The sequence below is a fragment of the Chrysemys picta genome, chromosome 8, assembly GCF_011386835.1.
Source record: "Chrysemys picta bellii isolate R12L10 chromosome 8, ASM1138683v2, whole genome shotgun sequence".
NCBI lineage: Eukaryota > Metazoa > Chordata > Testudines > Emydidae > Chrysemys > Chrysemys picta.
This window is the reverse complement of record NC_088798.1, coordinates 57,824,074-57,850,476: the sequence shown is the minus strand read 5'-3', so window position 1 is coordinate 57,850,476 and position 26,403 is coordinate 57,824,074. Positions and strand designations below refer to the sequence as shown.

The 26,403-nt window shown below is 44.7% G+C and overlaps 1 protein-coding gene across 3 annotated transcripts in view; it reads left to right on the top strand.

The window, feature by feature from the left end:
* Positions 1-1,008: 1,008 nt before the first annotated feature.
* FAM20B (FAM20B glycosaminoglycan xylosylkinase) overlaps positions 1,009-26,403 on the top strand; it is a 50,948-nt gene continuing 25,553 nt past the window's right edge. For 2 of the 3 annotated variants that reach the window (XM_005304197.5, XM_065555669.1), the window contains exons 1-5: positions 1,009-1,148; positions 9,950-10,476; positions 13,965-14,051; positions 20,452-20,561; positions 23,461-23,632. In XM_005304197.5, the coding sequence (XP_005304254.2) occupies positions 10,100-10,476; positions 13,965-14,051; positions 20,452-20,561; positions 23,461-23,632 (746 nt within the window). In that variant the 5' untranslated portion in view covers positions 1,009-1,148; positions 9,950-10,099. Of the gene's footprint in view, positions 1,149-9,949; positions 10,477-13,964; positions 14,052-20,451; positions 20,562-23,460; positions 23,633-26,403 lie in introns of those variants that run through there. The other variant, XM_065555668.1, reaches the window with a different exon arrangement.

The following is a 26,403-nucleotide window of genomic DNA, read 5'->3' as shown; positions in this document are numbered from 1 at the left end:
GCCAAGATACTTCTTACTACCCCTCCCCCGCAGCAGGTATTGCCCCCCAACCTTGGGCAGCACAGCACCCCTCACTAGGGTTACCATACGTCCGGATTTTCCCGGACATGTCCGGCTTTTGGGGGCTCAAATCCCCGTCCGGGGGGAAATCCCCAAAAGCTGGGCATGTCCGGGAAAATCGGGAGGGCTCGGCCGGGCCGGTGCGGGGCCGCGGTCATGGTGCAGGGCCGGGAGCCGGGCCAGGCGTGCGGTGCCGGGCCGGGGTCCAGGGGTGCAGTGCCGGGCCGGGGGCCAGGCCGGGCTGGGCGCTGGGCCGGGCAGGGAGCCGGGGGCACGGTGGCGGGGCCGGGAGCCAGTCCGGGGTGGCCGGGCCGGGGTCGCAGGGCCGGGGGACGGGGTCGCGGGGCCGGGCCGCCGGGGGCCAGCAGTGCTGGGTGGGCCGGGGGTGGTCGGCCGGGGGCCGGGGCCGGCACCCCAGGGCCCGAGCCGACCCAGGCTGGAGCCGCCGGGGGGCCAGCCTGGGCCGTGCCTCCTCCCCCACACTCCCCCTTACCTGCTTCAGGCTTCCCGTGAATCAAATGTTCGCGGGAAGCAGGGGAGGGGGTGGAGACTTTGGGGAGGGGGCGGAGTCGTGGGCGGGGCCGGGGCCCTGTGGAGTGTCCTCCATTTGGAGGCACAAAATATGGTAACCCTACCCCCCACTGGCTGCTGCTTGCTCCCAGGCCTCAAGCAGGGAAGGGTTAATTGGGTGGGGCTTAGACAGAGGCTCTGGCTGGGGCGGAGGGAGTTAAATTAGGCACGCTCCTATTGGCTGTCAGGGAATAGTTGTGGGAGTGGGTGGAGGTCAACGAGCCGGTCCCATTGGCTGGCGTGTTAAAAGCGCTGCCCTATTCGGGAGCCCCTCTGGTCCTTTCGGTGTGGGAGCGGGGAAAGGTGCGGCCCCATTGGTCGGTGGTGGCGGATGAGGCGGCCCTATTGGTTGCGGCGCCGGGCGCCACCATGTTGGAGGGCTCGCGGGGCTGTTGGCATTGGCAGCGCCGGCCGGGGATGGCGCGCGGGCGCCGGCCGGGGAGAGTACGGGGCGCCGGGTGGCACCTTTCCGGGAGCGGCGCGCTGGGCGCTCGCTAGCGGCCCCGGGGCCGGGGCAGGTGAGCAGGGTCGGGAGCTTCAGGGCCGCCGCGCTCGACCCCTTCGGCCTGGGGGCCTCGTAGAGCTGCGGCCGCGGCCCTCCGCTGCGGTGGGCAGGGCTGCCTGCGTGGCTCGGCGGGGACGGGCCCCGCGCATACGGGGAGGGGGCGCCCCTCTCCCGCCCGACACGCCCCTTCCCCGCGGCGCGATCGCCCCCTCGGGTCCGTAGGGGAGCAGCAGCGACCCCCCGTGCGGTGCCGGGGCGCCCGTGGGGCAGATAACAAGCCCCGAGGGGCGTCGGGGTCTTTTCTCTGGGAATCCCCGCTTCGCTGGGGCGGTGTGGGGTCCCGTCTGGAGTCACGCTGGTATGTTGGGCGATAGGGAGAGTGGCCCCCTTCTGAAGGGATCAGTCACCCACCAGAGTTGGGTCTGCAAAGGTGGAAGTAACTTGCATTGGAAACCTTGATGGGGCTTTACAGTGGTAGGGACGAGTCTTTAGCACAGTTTTCCCTGGGTTGGTTGTGAGCCTTTCCCAAGCATAGCTGATCATTCAAATAAGATCTTGCTCTTGTGAGAAGTCCCCTGAGAATCCTCCTCCACTTGACTTTGAAAAGTATTTGAATAATATTTCATGCTTCTGTGATCCCTTTCATCTTCGCATTTCAAAGCACTTTACAGACAACAATTAAAGCTATACCTGCATGTCCTAGCAATTAGAAAAATATTAGCCCCCCTTTTGTAAATGGGGAAACTGAGGCACGGAATGGCTTAATGACTTGTCCAAGGTCACGCTGCCAGTCAGCGGCAGCCACAAATAGAACCCAGGAGTCCTGACTCAAAGTTCTTTGCTTTAACTATTAGACAGTACACTTTAATTGTTGGGACCATCTCAGTGGCTGATGGGTAGTGGACAAAGATCCCCTCCCAACTCTCTACTCTAATCTTCAGTAAGGAGGGCTTGTTTGAGTGCTGTCTTGTACTCCAACCATTTCTGACACGACTTAATACACTACAGTGAAGGTTAGTGTTTTTATACTGTCATTAGACCTTATAGTCTACCTAGCAGTACTGTAAAACCTGCACAGTGAGGCCCCTCCAACAACAGGAAAACTGACTTAAGTGATCACTTTACTTAAAAGTATCTCTAAGCATTCAGTGCAGTGCAGTCTGTATTTGGCTGACTTTTCCAGTCTTATGGTGATCACACAAGATGTTTCACTGTGTATCTTACAACAAAAGCAAATAATTTTTTGCTGTTTTATCTTACCTCCATTCTACTGGGCCTTTGCAGTTAGATCTAAAATAAACACCTCAAAACAAACAAACAAAAACCCTCTCCACCCTATGTAATTGGAAAATTTTGCCTTTTCAGTAAGTTGGTTCCATTTTGAACAGCCATTCTGGTTATGGGAAAGCTTGGACGTAAAGCCTGTGATTCAGCAAATGACATTGTCACATGATGAAAAAAATGAAACAAATTTTACCATTGAGCATACAGGTTAGATGTGGCTGTCATAAGAAGCATGGATTCAGGCTCAATTTTGTTTGTTTGTTTTTGTTTTAAAAGGAAGTGAGCCTGGCTCAACATTGAAGGCCAGACCGTTGGCTGGTATAAGTCAGTGAGAAAAAACGATTTATTTCCACTTGCAAACCATAGTCCCAGGAGAGCCAGATAGATTTTGTACTGCCTTGCATGTTGTCAACAAAATTGGCAGCTAAGATCTGATCCCAGAATCTATGCTTCTGGTTCTGTAGAGGTGCTAATTACCTTCAGCTTCTGTTGAGGCCAGCGGAGATAGGGTGGGCTCATCACCTGGCAGGATTGGACCTATTATTATTTAAGATTGCAGATAGATTTTCAGATCTCAGTTTGAGTTTTTAGTGCATCTTTTTATTTGTCAGCTGAATAAACTTGTTCTTAGCATCGACACCAAACCTGGAAGGAAATCATGTCATTTTTCATCAGTTTAAGGCCTTTTCTACACTAGTCTCCTTAAATTACCCCTTTGCTTATCGCTCCACCTCTCCCAATAGGGGGAGTTTTGGTGTCGTTTAAAAAAAAAAATGCTGGTGGTTACTGACACTTTTATCTTCATGTCAGATTTCCATGACATAGTGTTAAAATGCTGGTGACCAACCAGTACCTTGTCTCTGCTCGAGCTCTTGCTACTGCTGCCACTGGTGAAGGTGCAATGGAAGGTGTTTCTTAAGGAAAAAATTCTAGGCTAGGCCCAGCCTCAGAGAACTGCCTGCAGGGCTGTATGGTGAAGGTTGTTACAGACTAAGGGAGCACGGAGATGCTGTACCAGACCAGTAAACTCATGAGGGTAGTACAGAACAATCACCAGGTAATGAAAGAGAGGTGGTAAGAGTGTCTGCAAATTCTAAGATAATGTTTGGGAGAGTATGTGAATAAAAGAATTCTATGCTGATAAGATCTATGTAGGAGGAGAGAGGGTAAGCTACCAAGGAATCTGCCAGAATGGAATGGGGGGAGGCCAGTAAAATTGGTCTCTAAAGGCTGAAATAAATTGCACTGGAAACTTTGTTTAGCAAATTTCCCCATATTTACTATGATGAACCTTACAGTCCTCTTCATAGGATGTTCTTACACAAGAAACTGAGTATTTAGTAGTATCATAGTATTTCGAATGGCTGGAAGCATAATGGGTAGGGTTTGAAAAAGAACTGAATATGTTCACGGAGATTAGGTCCATCGATGGCTGTTAGCCAAGGTGGTCAGGGACACAACCCCATGTTCAGGACGACCCTAATCCTCGGACTACCAGAAGCTGGGAGTGGAAGATGGGTGGATCACTCCATGATTGCCCTGTTCTGTTCTCTCCCCCTGAAGCTCTGGTACTGGCCACTGTCAGAGACAGGATACTGGGCAAGCTGGACCATGGTCTGACTGAGTATGACAGCTCTTATCTTTTTATGTTCTTCGGAGAGACAAAAGTCCATTTAAGCATGCACTTGAGTACATACAGAAAGTTGTAAGATGCATTTATTCGCGGCTTATTTCATGAGACTGAACTATGAAATTCTGGGTTCAGATCTGACTAATGAGGCCTCTCCCTGTTCTGTCTTCTTTGGAAATTCTAATGACCAAGTGAAAGTCTTGTAAATTGTGTCCAGACAACATTGCGACAGGCACCTTGTTAGATAATTTTGATTCTGTCCCTGTAATGGCGTTGCCCTCTAAGTACAGTTCTTTTCTAATTTCTCAGGTGCCAGAGTATACACCCTTTTGGTTTTGAGCTATGCTTGCTGTTTGTTTTTCCTTTGGGAAAGTGGTGCTGGGCTGGCTTAGGGGTGGTTGGCTGTTGCAGGACCCCAAGTCTTAAGAATATGAATGGATTCCATTTCCTCAACAAGTAGCAGAGAGCTGACCACGGTGTGTTGCTGCCACGAGAGTGCCAGTTTGGGGAAGGGAGTGGTTTAGCTGCTGTTTGGCTGTAGCATGAGTAACCTTCCCGACTGTCGGAAAGTACTGAGATATGTTTTTATTTAATAAGTGGGTGGGAATGCTTTAGTTGAGACGTTTGTGTGCATAATGAATGTGTTTGGTGTTTAAAAGTGCTGTAATGTGGGCATGGGGTAGGAAGGCTTGGTGTTTGCAAATAATACCGAACTGTCTAGAATCAGAGTTGAAATCCATTAGGAAATATTTGTGGGAACTTAGTGAAAAGCAACAACAGCAATATTAAAAACCTGGCATTGTTTTTATGTTCAAATATTGATTTGTTTTTTCTGGGACATGAGGATGTGGGAACATGGGTGAAGAGTGATTCTTTTCTTCTCTGGGTGTGTACATGGAGTTTACTTAGGTAATAAAACTCTTGGACTGTGCCTTTTGTTTAATCAGCAAGGTTGCTGGAGATAAGAACATTGAGTGAAAGGACTTTCTCAGGCCTCATCTACACTAAGGCCTGGGCTACACTAGCGGGGGGGTTCAAACTAAGATATGCAACTTCAGCTATGCTATTCGCATAGCTGAAGTCGAAGTATCTTAGTTCGACTTACCTGGCCGTCCTCACGGCAGCAAGTTGACTGCTGCGGCTCCCCCATCGACGCCGCTTACTCTTCCTGCCGAGGTGGAGTACGGGTGTCGATTAGCGGATCGATTTTTCGCGTCCAGATGAGACACGATAAATCGATCCCTGATACGTTGAACAGTACCCGCCAATGCGGCGGGTAGTATAGGCGTACCCTAAGGGTTTTGTCGACAAAAGTTATGCCGATGATTAAAACCTGGTATAATTACATTGCTTGTACATGTTCTCATAACGCTCCTTCTCTCAGCAGAGCACGTCCACAGTTGGTGCTCTAGCATTGACAGAGAGAGCAGTGCACTATGCAACTCACCACCTTCTGCAGCTAGGTGGTGTGGGAAGGCAGAATGGGTCGCAGTGCATCATGGTAGGGGCTCAATGTCTCATGATGCATTTTTCCATCCCAGTGTTCCATTGGCTTCCGACTGCGTTTTGTGGCATTTTTCAACGGTCCCTGTTTACTGTGCACCTGCCATCTCTGTCTGAAAGGATGGATCCTGCACTGTTCTGAACTGTCACTGTTATGAACAAGTTATGGCTGGCCATGCAGTATATCATGAACACCCAATATGAACACAAATCAGAGGTGCCAAACTGCTATGAGCCATGGAAAGAAACAACATGGAGCATTCATGGAGCAGTTGGATGCGGAGGACCGTCACTTTTGGGTTCGGGAAACAAGCACTGAGTGATGGGATTGCATGCAGTGGCTGCAGAATTTCAGATATGAAAGCCACCTTCCGGAACCTGTGTGCAGAGCTCACCTCAACACTGCAGTGCAAGGACACCAAAATGAGAGCTGCCTTCTTGGTGGAGAAGCGTGTGGCAATCACTGTGTGTAAGCTGGCTACTCCAGACTGCTACTGGTCGGTCGCAAATCAGTTTGGAGTAAGGAGATCCATCACCGGGGTTGCGTTAATGCAAGCGTGAGGGGCCATTAATCGCGTACTACTACGAAGGACACTGACTCTTGGCAATGTGCATGAAATGGTAGATGGCTTTGCAGCAATGGGATTCCCTAACTGCGGCAGGGCGATAGATGGCATGCATATCCTAATTTTGGCCTCGGACCATCTTGTGACAGAGTACATCAATAGAAAGGGGTACTTCTATATGGTATTGCAGGCATTTGTGGATCTCCGTGGCTCTTTCACTATCAACACGGGGTGGTCCGGGAAGGTGCTTGACACATGCATCTTCAGAAACTCTGGACTTTACAGAAAGCTGCAAGCAGGGACTTTCTTTCCAGACAAGAAGATTCAAATTGGGGATGTTGAAATGCCCATAGTGATCCTGGGAGACCCAGTGTACCCCTTACTCCCGTGGCTCATGAAACCTTACGTGGGAAACCTGGACAGCAGCAAGGAGCACTTCAACATTAGGCTGAGCAGATGCAGAATGACCGTAGAATATGCGTTTGGCAGATTAAAAGCACACTGTGGCTGTTTTTATGGCAGGTTAGACTTAAACGAGAAAAATATTCCCATGGTCATAGCAGCCTGCTGTGCACTCCACAATATTTGTGAGGCTACGGGTTACAAGTTTCCCCTGGGGTGGAGCGTGGAGGTGGATCGCCTGGCAGCTGTTTTTGAGCAGCCAGATACTAGGGCTATTAGAGGAGTACAATGGGGGAGCAGTTCGAATCAGGGAGGCTTTGAGGCACCATTTTGACAATGAGATCCAGTAATGTTTCATTACAGCGCTCTGCCTGCTTCGTTAACTTGCTGCCTTTCATTAAAATTTTGATGATTCCTGACTCTGATTTGTTCTCAGCAAATGATCAGATTGCCACTGTGTATTAATTCCAGCAGCAACCACAATGTGTAGGAGACAAAGAATTATTATCTTTCACAGAGTATTTTTTTATTAAATACCAATTAATAACATATACAGAAGGCTTGGTGGGAAGGGAGATAACAATGAAGGGCAGTGTAGGTGCCTGTATAAGTGGTCTGTTTTTCAGAAGTGTTTAACACCAATAGCTCCCTTGGAAACCAAGGAATCTGTAGTTGCTCAGCATTTCTAAGAATCAGGCCACTTATATATAGGTGCCTAAATTTTAGGTACCAAGAGTGAGAGTCTTTCCCAAAGTGCTTTAATCTGTCCAGAATTGGGATAAATAAAGCCTAAATAAGTGTTTCCATTGTAGATAGTAGTGGTTCTGAAGTGGGCTATATGATCCAGTGTTAACGCTCATAAACCTCTGAGATATTTAAAAAAAGGAAACAAAAGAAAACAAGTTCCTATACTAATGAAGTGAAATAAAGTGAATGAATGAATAAATAAAGTAAAGATATAGTGAATTGAAGATAAAATTCTGTTCATATTAATCTGCTTGGTCTTTTTGTTACACTCAAGATGAGTGTTTAATGTCTTAGGAGAGTGTCTTCACTGCAATGTTAGACTGAGCTCCTAACCCAACTCCCATCCACATACACAAATCTCTAGCTCAAGTTAAGTGGTGCTTTAAGTTTGAGCTAGTTAACCATAAGTGGAGGGATGATTGGAGCTCAAATGCTGCTAAAGCTCTAGGAAGTAATGCAGTGGTGATACAACACTGATTATAACTCATCAGCTGTTAATCTAATCATTCTGTATAGTTTGAGTGGTGTTCTGCAGTGTGGTCACTCAAACTAGCTTGAGTGGAGTAACCCAAGTGTACTAATTGGAGCTAACTGTTGTAGGGAAGATAAGCCCTGTATCCTGCACTTGCAGGAGTATGGCCTTTTTGGTCAGGGGAAGGTTTGCTATCAGTACTGCTGATTCCCATTGCCAGCCTGCATACCACAGACATTCTGTTCAGAGAAATTCTTCCCTTCCTAGATAGAACTGAAGGAGGAATTTTAGCTTATGTGAATTTCCTGGCTCATTTCCGATCAATACCAGGAGAGGTTCTTTTTTATAACTGGCAGATCCGATAAGTATTACATAGATAAGGTGTCTGTAGTGCTAGATTGAAACAGCTCGGGCATTTGGCCTCCTTTTTAATTCTTCCTTTTCCCTTCATGGAATTTGGTGTGTTGAGTGACTAATCACATTAAATGTGTTATTCACATGTCAGCTGCATGCAAGTTGCCTTTACAATAACATTGTTTACATACTAATATCTGAAAACTGGGGCTATCAATAGTGTAGGAGAAGCAAGATGTGTGACCGGAAATGAGCAATCTGAACTGAGCTGTCACCACACAAATGAGACAAACTGAAAATGATGGGGCTAAAGTTACTATCTTTTATGCTGCACATTTAAAACTGTTAGCCAGCTGAACAAGGAGTCAGTTTCAAAATATGGAGATCTGTTGATTGGGTGTGGAACTGCTTGTCCCTACCTGTCACTTGTAATTTGGTTTAACAGTGGGTCAGCAGGCTGTCCCCCAGCTTATTGGTTTAGTCTAACATGAAGATTTTATGCAGGAGTGCTCATACTGTGCCTCCCTGAGGACAGCAGTGGTGACTTGCTAGGATCCCAAGGCTATCGATCTCATTAAAACAAAGTAGATTCGCAGCTACCCTCATCTCTTCAACGCAGGGTGTGTGGCCTGCAGACACATCCTGATTCTCATATGCAGTGTAGTCCATCTTAATCTGAACACGCGGGCCGCAACTTGCATGCTGAAGATGGGGATAACTGTGATCTGCATTTGGCCCATGGGATGCACTTTGGCTGTCCTTGTGTTGTAGATAGTAAAACTGATGGTAAAATAACTAAGCAAGTGCACTTGTATTACTTATTTCTTGAATATGTAACTTCTGCCTCATCCATTTATTGCTCATCCCAGTGAGCATCTACGGCTCAGGGTGCCGTTTGTGGCCATTTTGAGGGGAAAAAAAAAAAAAAGGAACGTAAACTATGTGCAATCTCTACCAGCTCCACGAGTGTCCTACAGTCATGGTGATGTAGTGTCAGTTTTCATTTGCATTCTGCTTATGTTTAATTAATAATGTAGGAATATTCTTTTCTTGACTTAATTTCACTAGATTTGATTAACTGCTCATCAGATAGACCTTAATTGATAACGATTTATCAGCCAAAATTTATTGAACAGAGAGATGTCTTGCATCTGTCTTAAATATGAGGACATAGATGTGCCACAGCATAGTTGCTCGGGCTGAGGTTTCAGAACAAGGTGATGTGTGTATATATATATATATATATATTTTACTTCCTTTGTGTCTGTGAGGCTGTTGATTGTCTATTGTTTCTCTCTCCTCTGTTTGTTTGCTCTGGAGATGTTTTTGGCTATCACTTTTGCAAACTGCTATGAAGGATGGATTCAGTACACCGGAATTGATGTCATACTTTTTATTTTCTTGGGACAGTGTAAAGAACTTGGAGATATTATAGGGACCACAATTTTTTTTTTTTAAACGAGCCTTTTCTGCTTTTAAATGTGGTACCATCAACTTAAATAATAATTCTTTCCAAATGTTTTGCCTACTGTAGTTACAATAATTTCAGTTGTTACTTGTAAGTGCAATAATAGAGAATGTTTCATTTGGCAGCCTTCTATGTATATTGTTCGTTTAACTGTATCAGTCCATTCCCCTTGTTTGTGTGGGGTGTTCACAGAGCAACAGGGGAGAGTATTTACAAAAGAGGAAAATGGAATTGTGAAACCACAAAAATTGGCAGGAAAGTTTGGGGCTGGGTGCAAGTGCAGCACTCTTTAACATGCTTAGCAAAAATGACTAGATTTTGAGTTGATGGTACCAGAGAATAGGTACCTGTGAAACTTACCTTTTTTTTTTTTTTGGTTAATTTGTAGGGGTACTGGAAGATACTTCAGTGATGATAGACCCACAAGAGTGAAAATTATGAATGAAAAGCATTAACATCCCCCTCCTGACCCTGATCTCTAATAGACTTCCTGTAGCCCTTGGAAGAGAGGGTCAGGAGAGAAGGGTTGAAGGTCACCATGAAGCTAAAGCAGAGAGTGGTACTGCTGGCCATCCTCCTTGTCATCTTCATTTTCACAAAAGTTTTCCTCATTGACAACTTGGACACTTCAGCTGCCAACCGGGAGGACCAGCGGGCCTTTCACCGCATGATGGCAAGCTTGCGTGTGGAGCTAGACCCCCGACTTGATCATACGCTGCAGTCCCCCTGGGAGATTGCCGCCCAGTGGGTGGTACCACGGGAAGTGTATCCCGAGGAGACGCCGGAGCTAGGGGCTGTTATGCATGCCATGGCTACCAAGAAAATTATAAAAGCTGATGTGGGCTACAAAGGGACCCAACTGAAAGCTTTGCTGATACTTGAAGGGGGACAGAAAGTGGTCTTCAAACCTAAGAGGTAAATATATATCCATCAGTGACTGGATAAAAAACCCTGTTTGAGTTTTTTCCTCCCTGTTGATTCATTAATTTATAAACTGATATATGTCCATATTGCATATGATGCGGTCTAGTATACAGAAGGTGGAGTGGAGCCATGCTGGTGACTTGGTAATATTCAGCTTGTCTGCCAGCTTGTCTGCCAGACTAGTTGTCGTGATCTGGGTGCCTTATGGGAGAGAGTCATGGGGGCGGTCAAGAAATGGAAATTGATGGTCATCTTCAAACTAGGCCTAGAAGGTTGTGGTGCTACCAGTGGAATGTAATATTTATGTTCTTCCTTGTATTTGTCAATATGGAAATTGCATTTCTGCCTTGATCGAACATTCCACCATAAAGCTTATTATGTATGCTTGTGTATGCCTATAATGCTTTCTAAACTAACTTTCCTTGAGGAAAAGGTGGACTGCTGGAATTTTCAGTACCATTTCTCTAATGGCGACTTGCACACCTGGTTTGGAGTTATATCCTTGGACTGCACTATTTTGAAACAGTATGAACTTTTTGCACTGAAGTGGTGGTGATACAGCTTGCACAGGATATTGCATGCATCTTGTAAATACCATGTCTTGTTACTGTATTTCTCTAGTGCTTTTTCTATAACTGAATGCCATAAAGAAGTACACAAAGCTTTAAGTTACATTCCAGTAGTGGAATGTCTGTGTGCAGGCAGGCAAAATGTACACATCAAGGACATGTACAACCAGGAATGTTTTTAGGAATGCCAGACAATTTGTGGTGGTATGCAATGCATGTGAGAAAAGAGGGGATGCAGAGGGGAATTTTTGGCAAGGATGTAGGAGTTTATCCCTGCCTCTTTTTCATAGGATTCTGGAAGTTTTTAAGCAATTGCCCACACTCGGCTCCAGAGCAGGTAGTCAGGTTCCCTATTTACCATCTTTCTGATTGAATCTGGTAGGTCTGGAGAGTTAGCAGACTGAGTGGGCAATCAAAAAAGTAGAGCCCTGTTCAGATACGAAATCTGTATCTGTGGATATAAATTGGTATCCACGGAGCTGTAGGGCTCTACCGGGAACTGCAGCAGTGGTTGTTCCCAGGAGCAGCTGGGGTGGGTACCATGCTCCCCAGCAGCTGTCCCTGGTCATATTAGTGCAGTGGACAGGGTTGGGGGCAGTACAACCATGCTGGAGGAGCTGCTGGCATGAGGTGCTGGCTCCTGGGAATGTTATGAACCATTAGGAAAGGGATCGATGATAAGACTGGAAATATCTTAATGCCACTATATAAATCCATTGTATGCCCCTTCTTGAATATTGCATGCAGTTCTGGTCACCCCATCTGAAAAAATATATATGAATATTGGTAAAGGTACAAAGAAGGGCTACACAAATAATTAGGGATATGGAACAGCTTCCATATGATTAAAGAGACTGGGACTGTTCAGCTTGGGAAAGAGACAGCTAAGGGAAGATATGGCAGAAGTCTATAAAATCATAAATGGTATGGAGAAAATGAATAAGGAAGTGTTATTTATCCCTTCACGTAACACAAGAACCAGGGGTCACCCAATGAAATTAATAGGCAGCGGGTTTAAGACAAACATAAGGAAGTACTACTTCATATAAGGCACAGTCAACCTGTGGAACTTGTTGCCAGGGGATGTTGTGAAGGCCAAAACTGTAACTTGGTTAAAAAAAGAATTAATAAATTCATGGAGGTTAGGTCCATCAATGGCTACTAGCCAAGATGCTCAGGGACACATCCCTGGGTGTCCTAAGCCTCTAACTGCCAGAAGCTGGGGCTGTATGAGAGGGGATGGATCACTCGATAATTGCCCTGTTCTGTTCTTTCCCTTTGAAGCACCTGGCATTGGCCACAGTCGGGAGACAGGGTACTGGGCTAGATAGACCATTGGTCTGAAGTAGTATGGCCATTCTTGTGTTCTAAAGCAAGGATTTGACTGGACCTCTCCTCAGGGTCATAAGTAGGGCTCTGTGTTTGTCATGGATTCCATGACTTCCTGCGACTTCCACGACTTCTGCAACCGCCAGAGTGGCTGACCCCAGGGCTGCCCGAGCAGCTGGCTCTGGGGACTGCTGTAGTGGCTCTGCAGCCAGCCACACCAGCCGCTGCTGGAGAGGCCTCGGGACCAGCCGCACCAGCTGCTACTCAGCCGGCCCCTGGCAGCTGACTCTGGGGACCGCCTGAGCAGCAGTCCCTGGGGCAGTGGGAGCAGCTGCAGCTTGGCAGTGGTCCTGGGGCGGCTGGAACAGCGGATGACCCCAGGGCTCCCCCCACAGTGGCAGCTGGAGTAGCTGCTGGCCCCCTGGGACTCCCCCCACAGCCGCTGGTGCTGTGGACTCCCCCTCTGAGAGCATTTCCCCCTCCCCTCCCCGACTCAATCGGGTATTTATGGTATACATAAAGGACAGGTCATGGCCGTGATTTTTTGTTTCTTGCCCGTGACCCATCCATGACTTTTACTAAAAATACCCATGATTAAATAGTAGCCTTAGTCATAAACTAGCCTCTCAACCAAAAGTGGGGTCAGGATTAAAGCACACTAGCAGATACTGTGGCAGACATGCACTGCTGCTGTACCTGTTCTGGGTAGTCCCTAGGGCTATTAATTGTCTAACTTGCACTAACTAGCTGCAGATTTTAAGAATTATTAGATCATCTAGTATATCACATGCCATAAAATTTCACTCTGTTACCCCCATATTGATCTCAGTAATTTGTGTTTGACTAAAGTATATCTTACAGAAAGGCATCCAGTCTTGATTTGAAGACATCAGGAGATGGAGAATCCACCATTCTCCTTGGTAGTTTGTTACATTGGTTAATCACCTTCAAATTAGAAGGCACTTTCCCCCCTCTTTTTAAAGTGAATTTGTCTGGCTTCAGCTTCCAGCCATTGATTCTTGTTATGTCTCTTTCTGTTAGATTAAAGAGCCTGTTAATTCCTGGTATTTTTTGCCCTAGGAAGATACTTATTCACTGTAATCAAGTCACCTCTCAGTCTGTTATTGACCCCGTTTATACATGCAAGGATTGCACTAGCACTTTTTGTCACATCATCACACTAGGAGCTGATGTTGAGTTTTGTCCACTATGACTACTAAATCCTTTTCAGAGTCAGTGCTCTCTAGGATAGAGTCTTCTATAGGTATGGCTTGTATTTTTTGCTCTGAGGTGTATGACCTTGCGTTTTGGTTGTATTAAAACTCATTTTGTTTGACTGTCCTAGCTTACCTGGTGACTCAGATCAATGCATGACTACCCTGTTCTCACTATGTACCTCTCTGCTAATCTTTACACTCTTTAATCTCACTAAACTCATTCCTCCTCTCCCACAAGAAATCATTTTAGAGGTGACCCAGAGCCAATTTCACTTCAATGATTCTTGCTTGTGTGACTCTTAACTTTACTGAGGAGAATCCCCCATAAATCATTTTGTTTTTCCATCATTCATTGCATTTACAGATATGCCAGAGACTACGTAGTAGAAGGAGAGCCATATGCTGGATATGACAGACACAATGCGGAGGTGGCAGCCTTTCACTTGGACAGGTATGGAACTATTGGGTTAACTATTTAATTATTCTCTTGTTTTTGTTTTGGTTTTTTTGCACCAGTTCACTTCAGAGAGGGTGCCTGAGACATCAGTTTCCAACCTGCTCATTGAGTAGAACAAAAAACGTTATAAAACGTCATGACATGATAGAGTCCAATGAGCAAGGTTTCTGCGAAAGGAAATAGTATCACCCTAACTTATTAGAATGCTTTGCACATGTCAACGAAGTAATGGATAACAAAGAACAAGATGGGCACAGTTTACGTAGACTTTCAAAGGGTTTTAATTAGGTTCCTCACAAGAGACTGCTAAAGAAACTAAGTAGTCATGGGGTGAGAGGTAAAGTATTATCATGGATCAAAAACTGACCAAGAGACAGTGAGAATAAATAGTCAATTTTCATCTTGTCAAAAAGTGAAGAATGAGGGTGCCTTAAAGTTCTGTACTAGGTCTTGTCTTTAGTATATTTGTTGGTGATCTGGGAAGGGGGGGTGAGCAGTGAGAAAGCAATTTTTTTTCCAGATGATATAGTGTTATTTAGGTTAGTCAAGTCCACAGAGGGCTGTGCAGCAAATCAGAGGGACCTAACCAAGATTGGTGAGTGGGTAACATGATGGCAAATGAAGTATATTGATGGTAAACGCAGAGTAATTCACACTGGAGGGAAAAAATCAACTACTCATATACCTTAGAAGGGTCTAAATTAATGATCAATTTGGGAAAGGGGTCTGGGAATCATTGTGGACAGCTCAATGTGAAGACCTCTGCTCAATGTGCAGCTGCTGTCAAAAAATCAAATAAGATGTTAGGATACATAAGGAGTGAAAAATATTATAATTCCATTATATGAATCAGTGGTGCAGCTTCATCTAGAATACTGCTTGAGGTATTGGTCACTCCATTTCAAAAAGGCTATTACATAATTAGAAAGGGTTTTAAAAAAGGGTATAGAAAATAATTGGGGGAATGGAAAAAAAAACCTCATATGAAGAAAAAGTGAAAATGTTGGAATCTCTTACTTTAGAAAGGAGGTGATGAATAAGAGGGGACATGATAAGAGTATACAAAATAATGAATGATCAAGAGAAGGTGAATTGGAACGTTCTGTTCTCCTGTCTCATAACACAAGAACAAAGGGAGATTAAATGAAATTGAAAGAGGGCAAATTCAAAACTGATAAAAGGAAATATATTTTCACTAAACATGCAATTCAGCTGTGGAATTCATTGCCAGACGATATCATTGAGGTAAAAAACTGAGCAAGATTCAGAAAGGGATTTGGTCACATAGTTAATACTACAATAGCTTTTAGAAGAGATATTAAGCCAATTGTGAACTGTTAGGAACTGGGTGGTTTCTTGCACCTTTCTCTGACTTGTCTGGTGCTGGACTCGGTTAGAGACAGGATACTGGATGTTCGACCGTAGCTCTGATCTAGCATGACAGTTGCTGTGTTGAATTGTACAAAGCAAAACGTATTCAGACTATTTTTGCTCTGAACTTTATGCCAGTTTTCTTTCATATTTCACAATCAGGGAGGCAAAGTAGGGTCTATTTTCCTGCATAGGGCACTGTGGTATCCTTTCTCAGCCACACTTTTTCCTACAATAGGATTATATTGGACTAAAGTTTCTGTTTCTATAAGGGATACTGCCCCAACCCATTGGGTTCTTGTTTCTCTAGGGCTGTCCAGTGAGAGATTGGATTTTCCTACTTTTTCTCGTAATTTACAACCTCTTCAGGGCTTGTATGGCAGCTGCCTACTTTCAGTTAAGAAGGTCTGATCGGAGTTTTTTCAGAGCCGAAAATTGTTGCTCCTAGATCTGTGGGAGGGGTCTCTGTGGAGCATGAGTTTGACACCTGGGGTGGATCTGGACCTCACTCACTCACTCATGCCTGTCACCCCAATCGGGGTATGGGCCGCCAACCACAGATCTCCAGAGTCCTCTATCCTGGGCCATTTGCTCTAGCTGGTTCCAGGTATAGCCCATTTTTATGCTATCAGCCTGAAGGTCGCGTCGCCAGGTGTTTCTTGGACGGCCTCTTTTCCGCTTGCCTTGGGGGTTCCACCGCAATGCCTGTCTAGTGATGTTGGTTGGCTGCTTGCGTAGTGTGTGTCCTATCCAGCCCCACCTTCTCCTTCTAATTTCTTCCTCTGCTGGAAGTTGACAGGTCCTCTCCAAGAGGTAGATGTTGCTGATTGTGTCTGGCCAGCGGATCTGGAGAATCCTTCTAAGGCAACTATTTATGAAGGTCTGGATCTTCCTGGTGGTTGTTTTAGTTGTCCTCCAGGTTTCAGCTCCATACAATAAGACTGATTTCACGTTGGAATTGAACAGTCTAATCTTTGTTGCCAAAGACAGCTCTCTGGAGCTCCAGATGTTCTTGAGTTGTAAGAAAGCTGCTCTTGCCTTACCGATCCTTGCTTTGTCTGCGTCCATGCCACCCTGTTGGTCGATGCTGCTGCCTAGGTGGGTGAAGGACTGCACTTCTTCCAGAGGGCTTCTGTTCAGTGTGACTGGGTCATTACTGATGGAGTTAATCTTGAGGATCTTGGTCTTGTCCTTGTGGATGTTGAGGCCAACCTGTGATGACGTGGCTGCCACTACGTTGGTCTTCTCTTGCATCTGCTGTTTGCTATGCGAAAGGAGTGCAAGGTTGTCGGCAAAGTCCAGGTCATCAAGCTGGGTCCACAATGTCCACTGGATTCCGTTCCTGCGCTCATAAATGGATGTCTTCATAATCCAATCAATGACAAGGAGAAAGAGAAATGGTGACAACAAACATCCTTGTCTGACTCTGGTTCGCACCTGGAAGCTGTTTGTAAGCTGCCCTCCATGGATCACTCTACATTGTATGCCGTCATATAAGTTCTTAATCAAGTTAACCACCTTTGCTGGGATGCCATAGTGCCGAACGAGCTTCCAGAGAGTCTCTCGATCCACGCTATCGAATGCTTTCTCATAGTCAACAAAGTTGATGTACAACGAGGAGTTCCATTTCATAGACTGCTCGACTATGATGCGGAGCGTTGCTATCTGGTCCGTGCATGATCTATTTTGCCGGAAACCTGCCTGCTCATCTCGTAGCTGTGGATCGACGGCATCCTTCATTCTCTCTAAGAGAACTCGGTTGAAGACCTTCCCTGGGACTGACAGAAATGTGATTCCTCTGTAGTTTAGCACAATTGCTGAGGTCACCTTTCTTGGGGATTTTAATAAGGTTATCCCTCTTTCCAGTCTGCCGGAATCACTTCTTCTTCCCATATCTTCTCAAAAAGGGGGTACAGCATTTCCACTGAAGCATCCAGATGTACTTTCAGGGCCTCTGCTGGAATATCGTCAGGTCCAGCCGCCTTCCTGTTCTTCATCATAGTGATGGCTTTTCTGATCTCATCTCTGGTAGGTCTATCACAATTGATTGGAAAGTCTTCGTTGGCTGGGTCAATGTCTGGTGGATTTAGTGGTGCTGGTCTGTTTAGAAGTTCCTCAAAGTGCTCCGCCCATCTATTCATCTGTTGTTCTATTTCTGTTATAGACTTTCCCTGCTTGTCTTTAACGGGGCGTTCTGGCTTGCTGAACTTTCCAGACAGTCGCTTGGTGATGTCATACAGTTGTTTCATATTACCATTGTATGCTGCCTGTTCCGCTTCTGCTGCCAGTCCATCCACATAATCTCTCTTATCCTTCCTAATATTCCTCTTCACTACTTTATGGGCTTCAGCATACTCTTCTTGCGCTTTAGCCTTTGCTGCTCTAGTCCTGCTGTTATTAACTACTGCCTTCTTCTTCTTTCTTTCTTCTATCTTAGTCAAGGTCTCTGCTGTGATCCACTCTTTCTGCTGGTATTTCTTGATTCCAAGCACTTCCTGGCATGCTGACCTAAGTGTCTCTCTCACTTTCTGCCATCTGTTGGGTACACTGTCTTCCTCTTCCTCAGACCGATCCTGTAGTACTGAAAACTTACTCTTCAGCGTCAGTCCAAAATCTTCCTTGATCTTATGATCCTTCAAAAGGCTGACATTGTACTTCGCTCTTCTATCTGACGCATCTATCCAGTTCTTCTTCAGCTTCAATCTGGCCACCACTAAATGATGGTCGGACGCTACGTCTGCTCCTCTTCTAACTCTAACGTCCTGCAAAGATCTTCTGAACTTCTTACTAATACAGACATGATCGATCTGGTTTTCTATCGTGCCTGCTGGCGATACCCAGGTACTCTTGTGGATCCGCTTGTGAGGAAAGATGCTACCTCCTATGACCAGGTTGTTAAGTGCACACAAATCTCTCTCCATTCTCACTCATCTCTCCCACAGCGTGGATCCCCATGACTTGTTCATATCCTGTGTTGTCAGGTCCAATTTTGGCATTAAAGTCTCCCATAAGGATGGTAATGTCTTTATCTGGGACAGTCTCTAATATTTTCTGAAGTCTGTTGTAAAAATAGTCTTTGTCCACCTCTTCACTGTCATTGGTTGGAGCATAGCACTGTACAACATTCATCTTAATCCTCTTCATTTTAGTTCTGAAGGATGCTGTGATGATCCTGGAACCATGTGCCTCCCAACCAATCAGTGCTCTCTGTGCCTGCTTGGACAACATGAAGCCTATTCCGTGTGTGTGGGGCGCGTCGCTCTCTTCATGTCTGGAATACAGCAACAGCTCTCCTGTCAACAATCGTCTCTGTCCAGCTTGCGTCCATCTTGTCTCGCTAATGCCTAGTAGGGTCAGGTTGTTGCTCCTCATCTCTGCTGCGACCTGCGCCGTCTTTCTTGACTCGTACATGGTCCTCACGTTCCATGTACCGATGGTAATCCTCCTAGTTGCAAGAAGGGTAATCGGCTTAGTGGCTTCCTCACGACTTTCACCACCCAGCGTCATGCGTCTTCGAGTTGAAGGCCCTTCTTTTTCCAGGCTAAAAGTCTCTGTTATCTCTATTGTTGGCGTTTCTGTAGCAAATTAATTTTTTTTACGGGGTGGAGTTGCTAGCCCCACGCCCAACCCTCCTCCTTTATCCTGACTTGGGACAGGCAGATGGCCCCAAAGGACCTCTCTGGTGGAGTTGGATCTGGACCACTTGTACTGTTTTTTTCTGGCATCCACGACAGCTTCAAATTGCGCAAATTGCAAGCTTTATTATTATTTTTTTTTAAGTAGGTTTCTTGTGGTTATGCTGCAAAGATGACCTCTTGAATATGATTCCGTGTAGTGCTGTCTTATACCTAAGCAATGGTTCTGGTGAGGTGTGAACTGACATCTTTCCCATTCATCACAATAGGGTGCTAATATTTAACTCTGATGCTGACACTTCAAAGGATACCTATTTTAAATAGCCATATGCGAAGGGGCACAGAATTAAGACTATCTCATTTGCTCATACAAATTAGATAATTGCACACATCCAAATCTGTTGTACTCTTTTACTATCCTGTATATCTCAGGCGTGATTTGTTAAGACAAACATTCTTCTTTGCCTATTTTGAATAACACTTTGCACTTCTTTTGGGCTTTCTGTCTGAGGAGCTAAAAGCAATTTACAAATGTTAAAGAACTAACCTTCATATACCTCTGTGAGATAAGTTTCCATTTTACAGAGGGGACAACTGAAGCATAAAGGTTAAGGGTGGGTCTTTCAAACGTGCCTAAGTGAGTTAAGAGTGCAAATTGTATTGATATGCTCCAAACTCACTTCGGCACTTTTGAAAATCCCACCCTAAACACCCAAGTTGCCTGTGGTCACACAGTAAGTCTAACAGACACAGGAACAGAACTCACTGACAGACTTGTGCTTACCTGCTAAACTATCTTTCCCACCTCTCTCATGTTTCTAAATGTCTTTGTGTTTTCCAAAGATACCCAGTTCTCTCAAACCAGCTTGTCTGCTCTCAAGTTTAACTGAATTGGAGTTTAAATTACAACAGAGTTTATCAGGTGGTTTCTGGGAATTAGTATAAATTATCTTTCCATGTGGCCAGCCCAACGCCCGGTGGTGGTTGCTTTGAGCTGCTACATGAGAGACAATATATTTTGTGATATGAGGTCTCATTTCTGGGGTTGAGTTCTGTGAAGACACTGTATTTGGCCCTTGAAGAAAAGGTGCATCTCATGCTGCTCTGCAGTGACCACTCAGACCAATATAGGGGCATTGCTGATGGGCTGTAAAGGGAGTCTCGTATATCCAGCCCTCCTTAGCCAAAGGAAAGTCTTGAAAGAAGATAGAAGGTACAAATGGCGAAGGGTTAATTTCCAATGGGGTTCCAAGCTTAGCACCTGCTATAAGGCAACCATCTTTGAATTTGCTCAGTGGCTTGGAGATCTGATGTGGTTTTTAGATTTGAAACTGCTATTCCTGTTAAAATGCTCATACTCTGTCACCCCTCTTCCCTCCCCGAAACAGAATTCTGGGTTTCCGGCGAGCTCCACTGGTGATTGGCAGGTTTGTGAATCTGCGTACAGAGATCAAACCCGTTGCAACAGAGCAGCTGCTGAGTACATTCCTGATGCTGGGTAAGTGGGTTCTAGGTATTGTGCAGCCCATTGAAAATAAGCTTGTTTATTTAAAAAAAAAAAAAAAAAGAGCAGTGGGAAACTGACATAACTGTAGAACAGTTAACTACTATATAGGAACCTGATAAACTGGTTCCAGCCCTTCAGAGGGATTTTAACACTGATATAACCTTGTTTGGTGGGGAAACGGGGGTGGGATTATTTTTCAACAAAAAATACTTTGGTTTGCCTGTAATTTTAGTACGTTCCCTTTTGTAGACATTTGTTTGAATAAGTATTTTCTTCCTAATGTCAAAAGCAGTCAGAAGAATTTAGAAATAGACCTGAATTGAAAAAATGGAATTATATTTTACTCTGAGTAAACTGAATGGACGGTTGGAATGATGTGGCTTGCTAATATACAAGATGGTGATGGATGATGTTTGTGTAGCACCAACAGTGTGCCTGGCATAGTAACATGGTTATAGAACGGGATAAGATGTTCATAACTAGATGTCCCAGAACAGTTTCATACATTTAATTTATAGTAGTAATGTTGATGGGGTATTTTCTGGGGGTTAATGGCTCAAGGGCAGAGTCCTGCCAGCTGGTCATTATGCCTCAGAAAATGCCCTGTGCTACAACCATTAGTACTTCAGTCAGATTATAAAGCATCATATTTCTTTGTCCGAAAACATATTTAGACAACTTTTCATTAACAATGTATTGTTTTTATGTATGCATGATAGGCAGGGCTGGTAGCACTTATTATTAAGGTTGTCAGACACTTCCAGTTATAAGACTATATTTTCAGTTGTTTATAACTCTGCCAAACTTTAACTGTTCAGGCTGAAATATACCATGCCAGGTCTCTGCCTCATGCTGAGGTTGTGTGTGTTTTTGTAATGTCAGTCAAAATGGTTCAGCTGTTTCAGAAAATGAGGCTAATGAAAAATTGTTGTCGCCTGTGTTCAAAAATTCAGGCAACTTTTTTTTTTTTTTAAGGAGGGGGGGCTCTTGTGCCCCCATTCTGTGGAATAGGGACTTGAAATTTAGAAACATGGTGGCTTTTGTGTCAGGGATGTGCCTGTTGCTACCCCTATGAAATCTGATTAAATTTGGCCGTGTTATAATCCTTTTAAAAATTTGAAGATTCCATCCCCACTAGGCTGGCTGCAGCCAGGGTCTAAAGGAGGACTCTCTCTAGTCGCAGCTGTTGTCTTTGCTGTGGCTGAGAGTGTTACATGGAGCCAGTGTCTCTTTTGCTGTCAGTGCTCCCTTTGCTGATGCCAAAGCAGCATGGAGGGGAAATCTGTCTCATTTGAAAGCAAAGGGGACAAGAGCCAAACCTACGGTGATGGGGTGCAGAGGAGTGGGTCAGGACAAAGAACCGGGGCAGTGTGTGGGGAGATTGGATGAGGAGCCAGGGTGGGGGACAAGGTGGTTGGGTGACTGGAGGTTGGGAGAAAAGAAGCAGATTAAATGAGGAGCTGAGAGGAGAAACTGGGAATGAGGAGCCAGAAGGTGCAGAGGAACTAGGGCTGGCTGGGCAAGAGCCTGGGACTTGGAGATGGGGGTGAAACAGATTGGAAGGATGTAGCAGCAGGGGTCAAGGTGAGGGGGCAGGGGCAGGGAGGGATAGGCAGAAGAGTCTTTGCCTATTAGAACACACTTCTCTCCAAAGCCTGGAATGGAACATAAGATTCCTGAGTCTCATCATTTCTCTGCTGTCAGAAGCAGTGAAATCCTCTGGCAGTGTCCCATCCACCGCCCCGCCCAGAACTAGTCCACATAGAGGATGACAGCCTACTATTGCTATCAGCTACTCCATTTGCGCGAATGGCAGAGGTCTTTGCAATAGAGTTTTAAAGGATCCAATCCTGCGGATGACCCAAGTAGGTGTCAGAATGGTGGAATTCCCCCCACCCCCATTTGCACTTTTTTTTTTTTTTTTTTGGTTAAACCTAGGATATAACACAAAAACTTAATTATAAGATTGCAAAGCCAAGCACTCAGAAGTTAGGAAATGCCAGAATTAAGATTGCCTGTGCGACCTTAATTTGACCCCTTTGTGCATGATCAAATACTATTTTTTCCCACTAGACCCCTCTCTCATTCACTGCATTGGATGTTAGTGCTCACTTAATGAGCAACTAATTCAGTATTTTGTTTCCTCTTCGTTGTTCAATGTCATAGTCGCAGAATTTAAGGCCAGAAAGGGTGTCCAGATCATATAGTCTGGCCTCCTGTATATCACAGGCCACCAGCCCCCTCCTGCTAAATCCAACAACCGAAATTAAGTCAGGCTATTATGTGCTACAAGCAGAGACTAGGAAGGACAGAGATGAACCAGTGCCTGAGTCCTTTGTAAAGGCATGGACAAGTTTAAAGGAGGTATACCCAGATAATCCTGGCAAGTGACCCGTGCCCACACGCTGCAGGGGAAGGCAAATTACCCCCCAGAATCACTGCCAATGCGACCTGGAGGAAGATTCCTTCCCAACCCCACATATGCAGTCCATTAGACCCTGAGCATGTGCGCACAAGAAATTTTTGAATTTCCTAATGTCTGAGTGCTTGACTTTGCAAACTTAATAATGTTCTTCTAATGTAGTTTTTTGTGTGTGTGTGTTTTCCCTTGTCTATTCAGTGGATCCTTTTAAAGTGAGCTTTTCATCTTGTCAAAGATGATTAATTCCTGTTGGTTATCTCTCCATTTGGAACTTCTTTCCAAAAGAAAAAGAGAAGTTTTGGTTTCCTCTTGAGGGAAGGAAGAGGAAGGCGAAATGAAGTGAACTGTTGAAAGGACTTCTTTGTGGAAATCTCTCTAAAGGTCCTTCAGGCTGCTCCTCTCTTTTGTTTGGGCTTCCATAGAGTTACTGCTGTTCTTGTGATATGTTTTTTGTTTTTGTTTTTGAAGGTAATAGTACCTGTTTCTATGGGAAGTGCTACTATTGTCGAGAAACAGAACCAGCTTGTGCTGATGGAGATACCATGGAGGGGTCAGTCACACTATGGCTGCCGGATGTCTGGCCTCTTCAGAAGCACCGGCATCCTTGGGGAAGGACTTACCGTGAAGGCAAATTGGCCAGGTATAAGAACCCGATAGGCCCACTGCAGCAGTTCAGAGTACACCAATCTTTGCATGCTTAGCCGTGTCTTGGGCTGTTTAAAGATTCACAAGATCCATAGGAACTTTCAGCCAGTTTTCTTGAACCAGAACTACTAGTGAAGGCCTCTCATGGGACAAGCATTAATTTGAGGGAGAGGGAAAAAATCCTGTGGATATCCAGGAATGCTAAGTGTCATTTTTTCCCCCACTTTTTCCCTGGAAAGTAACTTGCCACACAAGTCAGTGAGCTATTCAGCCATACCCGAGTTGACTGTGGAATCTCAGCTGCTTACCTCTCACTGTTGAGGCTTTCTTTTATACTGTGCCCCTATTTGGCTCAACAGAATCCTGTGACACTGAGTTAGTCTTTTTGCCTAATTTCATGAGTTTTTATTGGTTCTATTTTTGTGGTTTTTTTTGTTGTGGACCTGTCTCAAAAACTTTCATACCAAAGTAATTTCAGTGTGTTTGAGGGAGATTCTGTGGAGCTTGGAAGAGATGAAGTTCTCTTCTCTTCTATTTTTTTTTTTTTTTTTTTTTTTTTTAAGATCAAATTTTTGTGCAAAGTATCTCTCACCTTAAATAGTTTAGAACTGAAAAGTTGTTTGTTTGTATACTAGCAACATGTAGGGATCTGGACCCATGTCCAAAGAGCACTGTTAGACGGAGACCAGTGTGGGCCTGAAAGTTATAAGACAGACACGGTATCTCAAAAACTCATTAGGTTAGAAAATTTGCCAGGACTAGCCCAAATAATTTCAAGCTCGGTAAACTTTGCCAAGCATTGATCCAGGACAAGTGACCAGAAAAACATTTTCAGCCCCTGAAATCTTGTTTGCTGAACTAGATTTTTGGTTTAGCTATTTCCATCAGTTTCTAACTAGCTAGCTATTCACAGAAAGAATCTGAACTTTTGTTTGTGTGTGGAACTCCTTGCCAGAGGATGTTGTGAAGGCCAAGACTATAACAGGGTTCAAAAAAGAACTAGATACATTCATGGAGGGATAGGTCCATCGATGGCTATTAGCCAGGATGGGCAGGGATGGTGTCCCTAGTCTCTGTTTGCCAGAAGCTGGGAATGGATGACAGGGGATAGATCACTTGATGATATATTTGTGGAAAAGAGAACAGGAAACATTTTGCTTCTGTTAAGAAGTTGTTTCTCAGCTTAGAGGGCCCATTTATGCTATGTTTTAGCATGTTGGAGTGAGAGCTAGAGCTTGTCTGCATACTATAAGGGCATGATTTTAAAGCACACTAAGGTGTTATGCATTAATTGTAACCCTGTTGGTGTGCATTATAAGTTCCCATGTGTGCTCTAGCATAGTACTATTTCAAACACCATGATGTTAAAGCACACCAGCAGGGTCTATGTGGACTATAAATGCACAACACTTTAGTGCACTTCAGAAATCACACTTCCATAAAGTGCTTACCCCACTGTGTAGACAAGCTCCAGGTCTAACATAACAATCCTTATGTTATAAAATACTTTGTTCTTGCCCATCCAGATAGGATCAAATAACATTGCTCTTTTGTCATGTACTTAACTATATTGCTGCTTTCACTCTTTGGAAACCTGTCTTCAGGATTAGGGGAAGAAATATGCGTATGTTCCATATGGCATGTAATGTCCTTTCTGCTGCTCCTAATTATGGAAGATATTTGTGTAGGAGTTTTTCTTCTCAAAGCTGCTGCTTCTGCTCTGTCTTGAATAATCCCGTTTAACATTATTAATTTAGTGCCATTAGTGTACATAGCTTTCTACAACCATGTACTAGATAAGATCCCTGACCTTCGGAGTCACAATTAAACTCTTCAATAAAATACAAATTATCAGAAGTAAATGTAGGAGCAGATGGTGCTGGAGAAAGATCAGTGTGGTAACTTGATTGACAAATGGTGAATAGAAAGGGGAATGTAGCATGGTGCAGGGGAAAGGGAAAGCTGTTCCAAGTGGAGTAAGAGCTGTCATAAAAAATATGAATTAAAGACTGCGAGGAGGAGACAGGGGAGCATTTAGGAGAGTGGTATGAGTAACACATAGAGTGTGCCTGGGGCATAGGAAGAAATATAAGATGAGATGTCGGAGCGATGTACAGAATATTGAAGGTGAAGACTTGGAGTTTGGGCTTGATGCAGGAAGAAAAGGAGGAAGCCAGTGAAAGGATTTGAGGACTGTCAGAGCAATAAGAGGAGAAGACTTTGGCCCACAGTATTTTGGATAGAGGATAGGTGAGATACAGGGAGACCAGCGTAGAACTTATTCCTGTCCTCTGGAAGACAGCATTGGTAATGGTTATAGCAGCTAAATTCTATTTCTGCCTCTGCTGCTGACTCACTCTGACTTTGGGCAGGTCAGTTAACCTCTCCATTTTGTAAAATGGGAATACAAACCTTCTTTGGGGTTTTCAGTCTTAGTTAATGTTTTGTGAAGCATTTTGAGATCCATGGATGGAAGGTGCTGTATAAGTTGTACTTATTACTAGTAAAGATGACAGATGGGTAGGGCATAAATCAGAGTATTAGCAGATTGTGTGGAGAGGAAGAATGGATTTGAGAAAGAGGAAGAAACGACAAGTCTGAGGCCTGGTCTGCCCTACTAGTTTAGGTCGAATTTAGTAGCGTTAAATCGAATTAAGCCTGGACACGTCCACATGACGAAGCCCTGTTTTTCGACTTAAAGGGCCCTTTAAACCGGTTTCTTTACTCCACCTCCGATGAGGGGATTAGCGCTAAAATCGTTCTTTG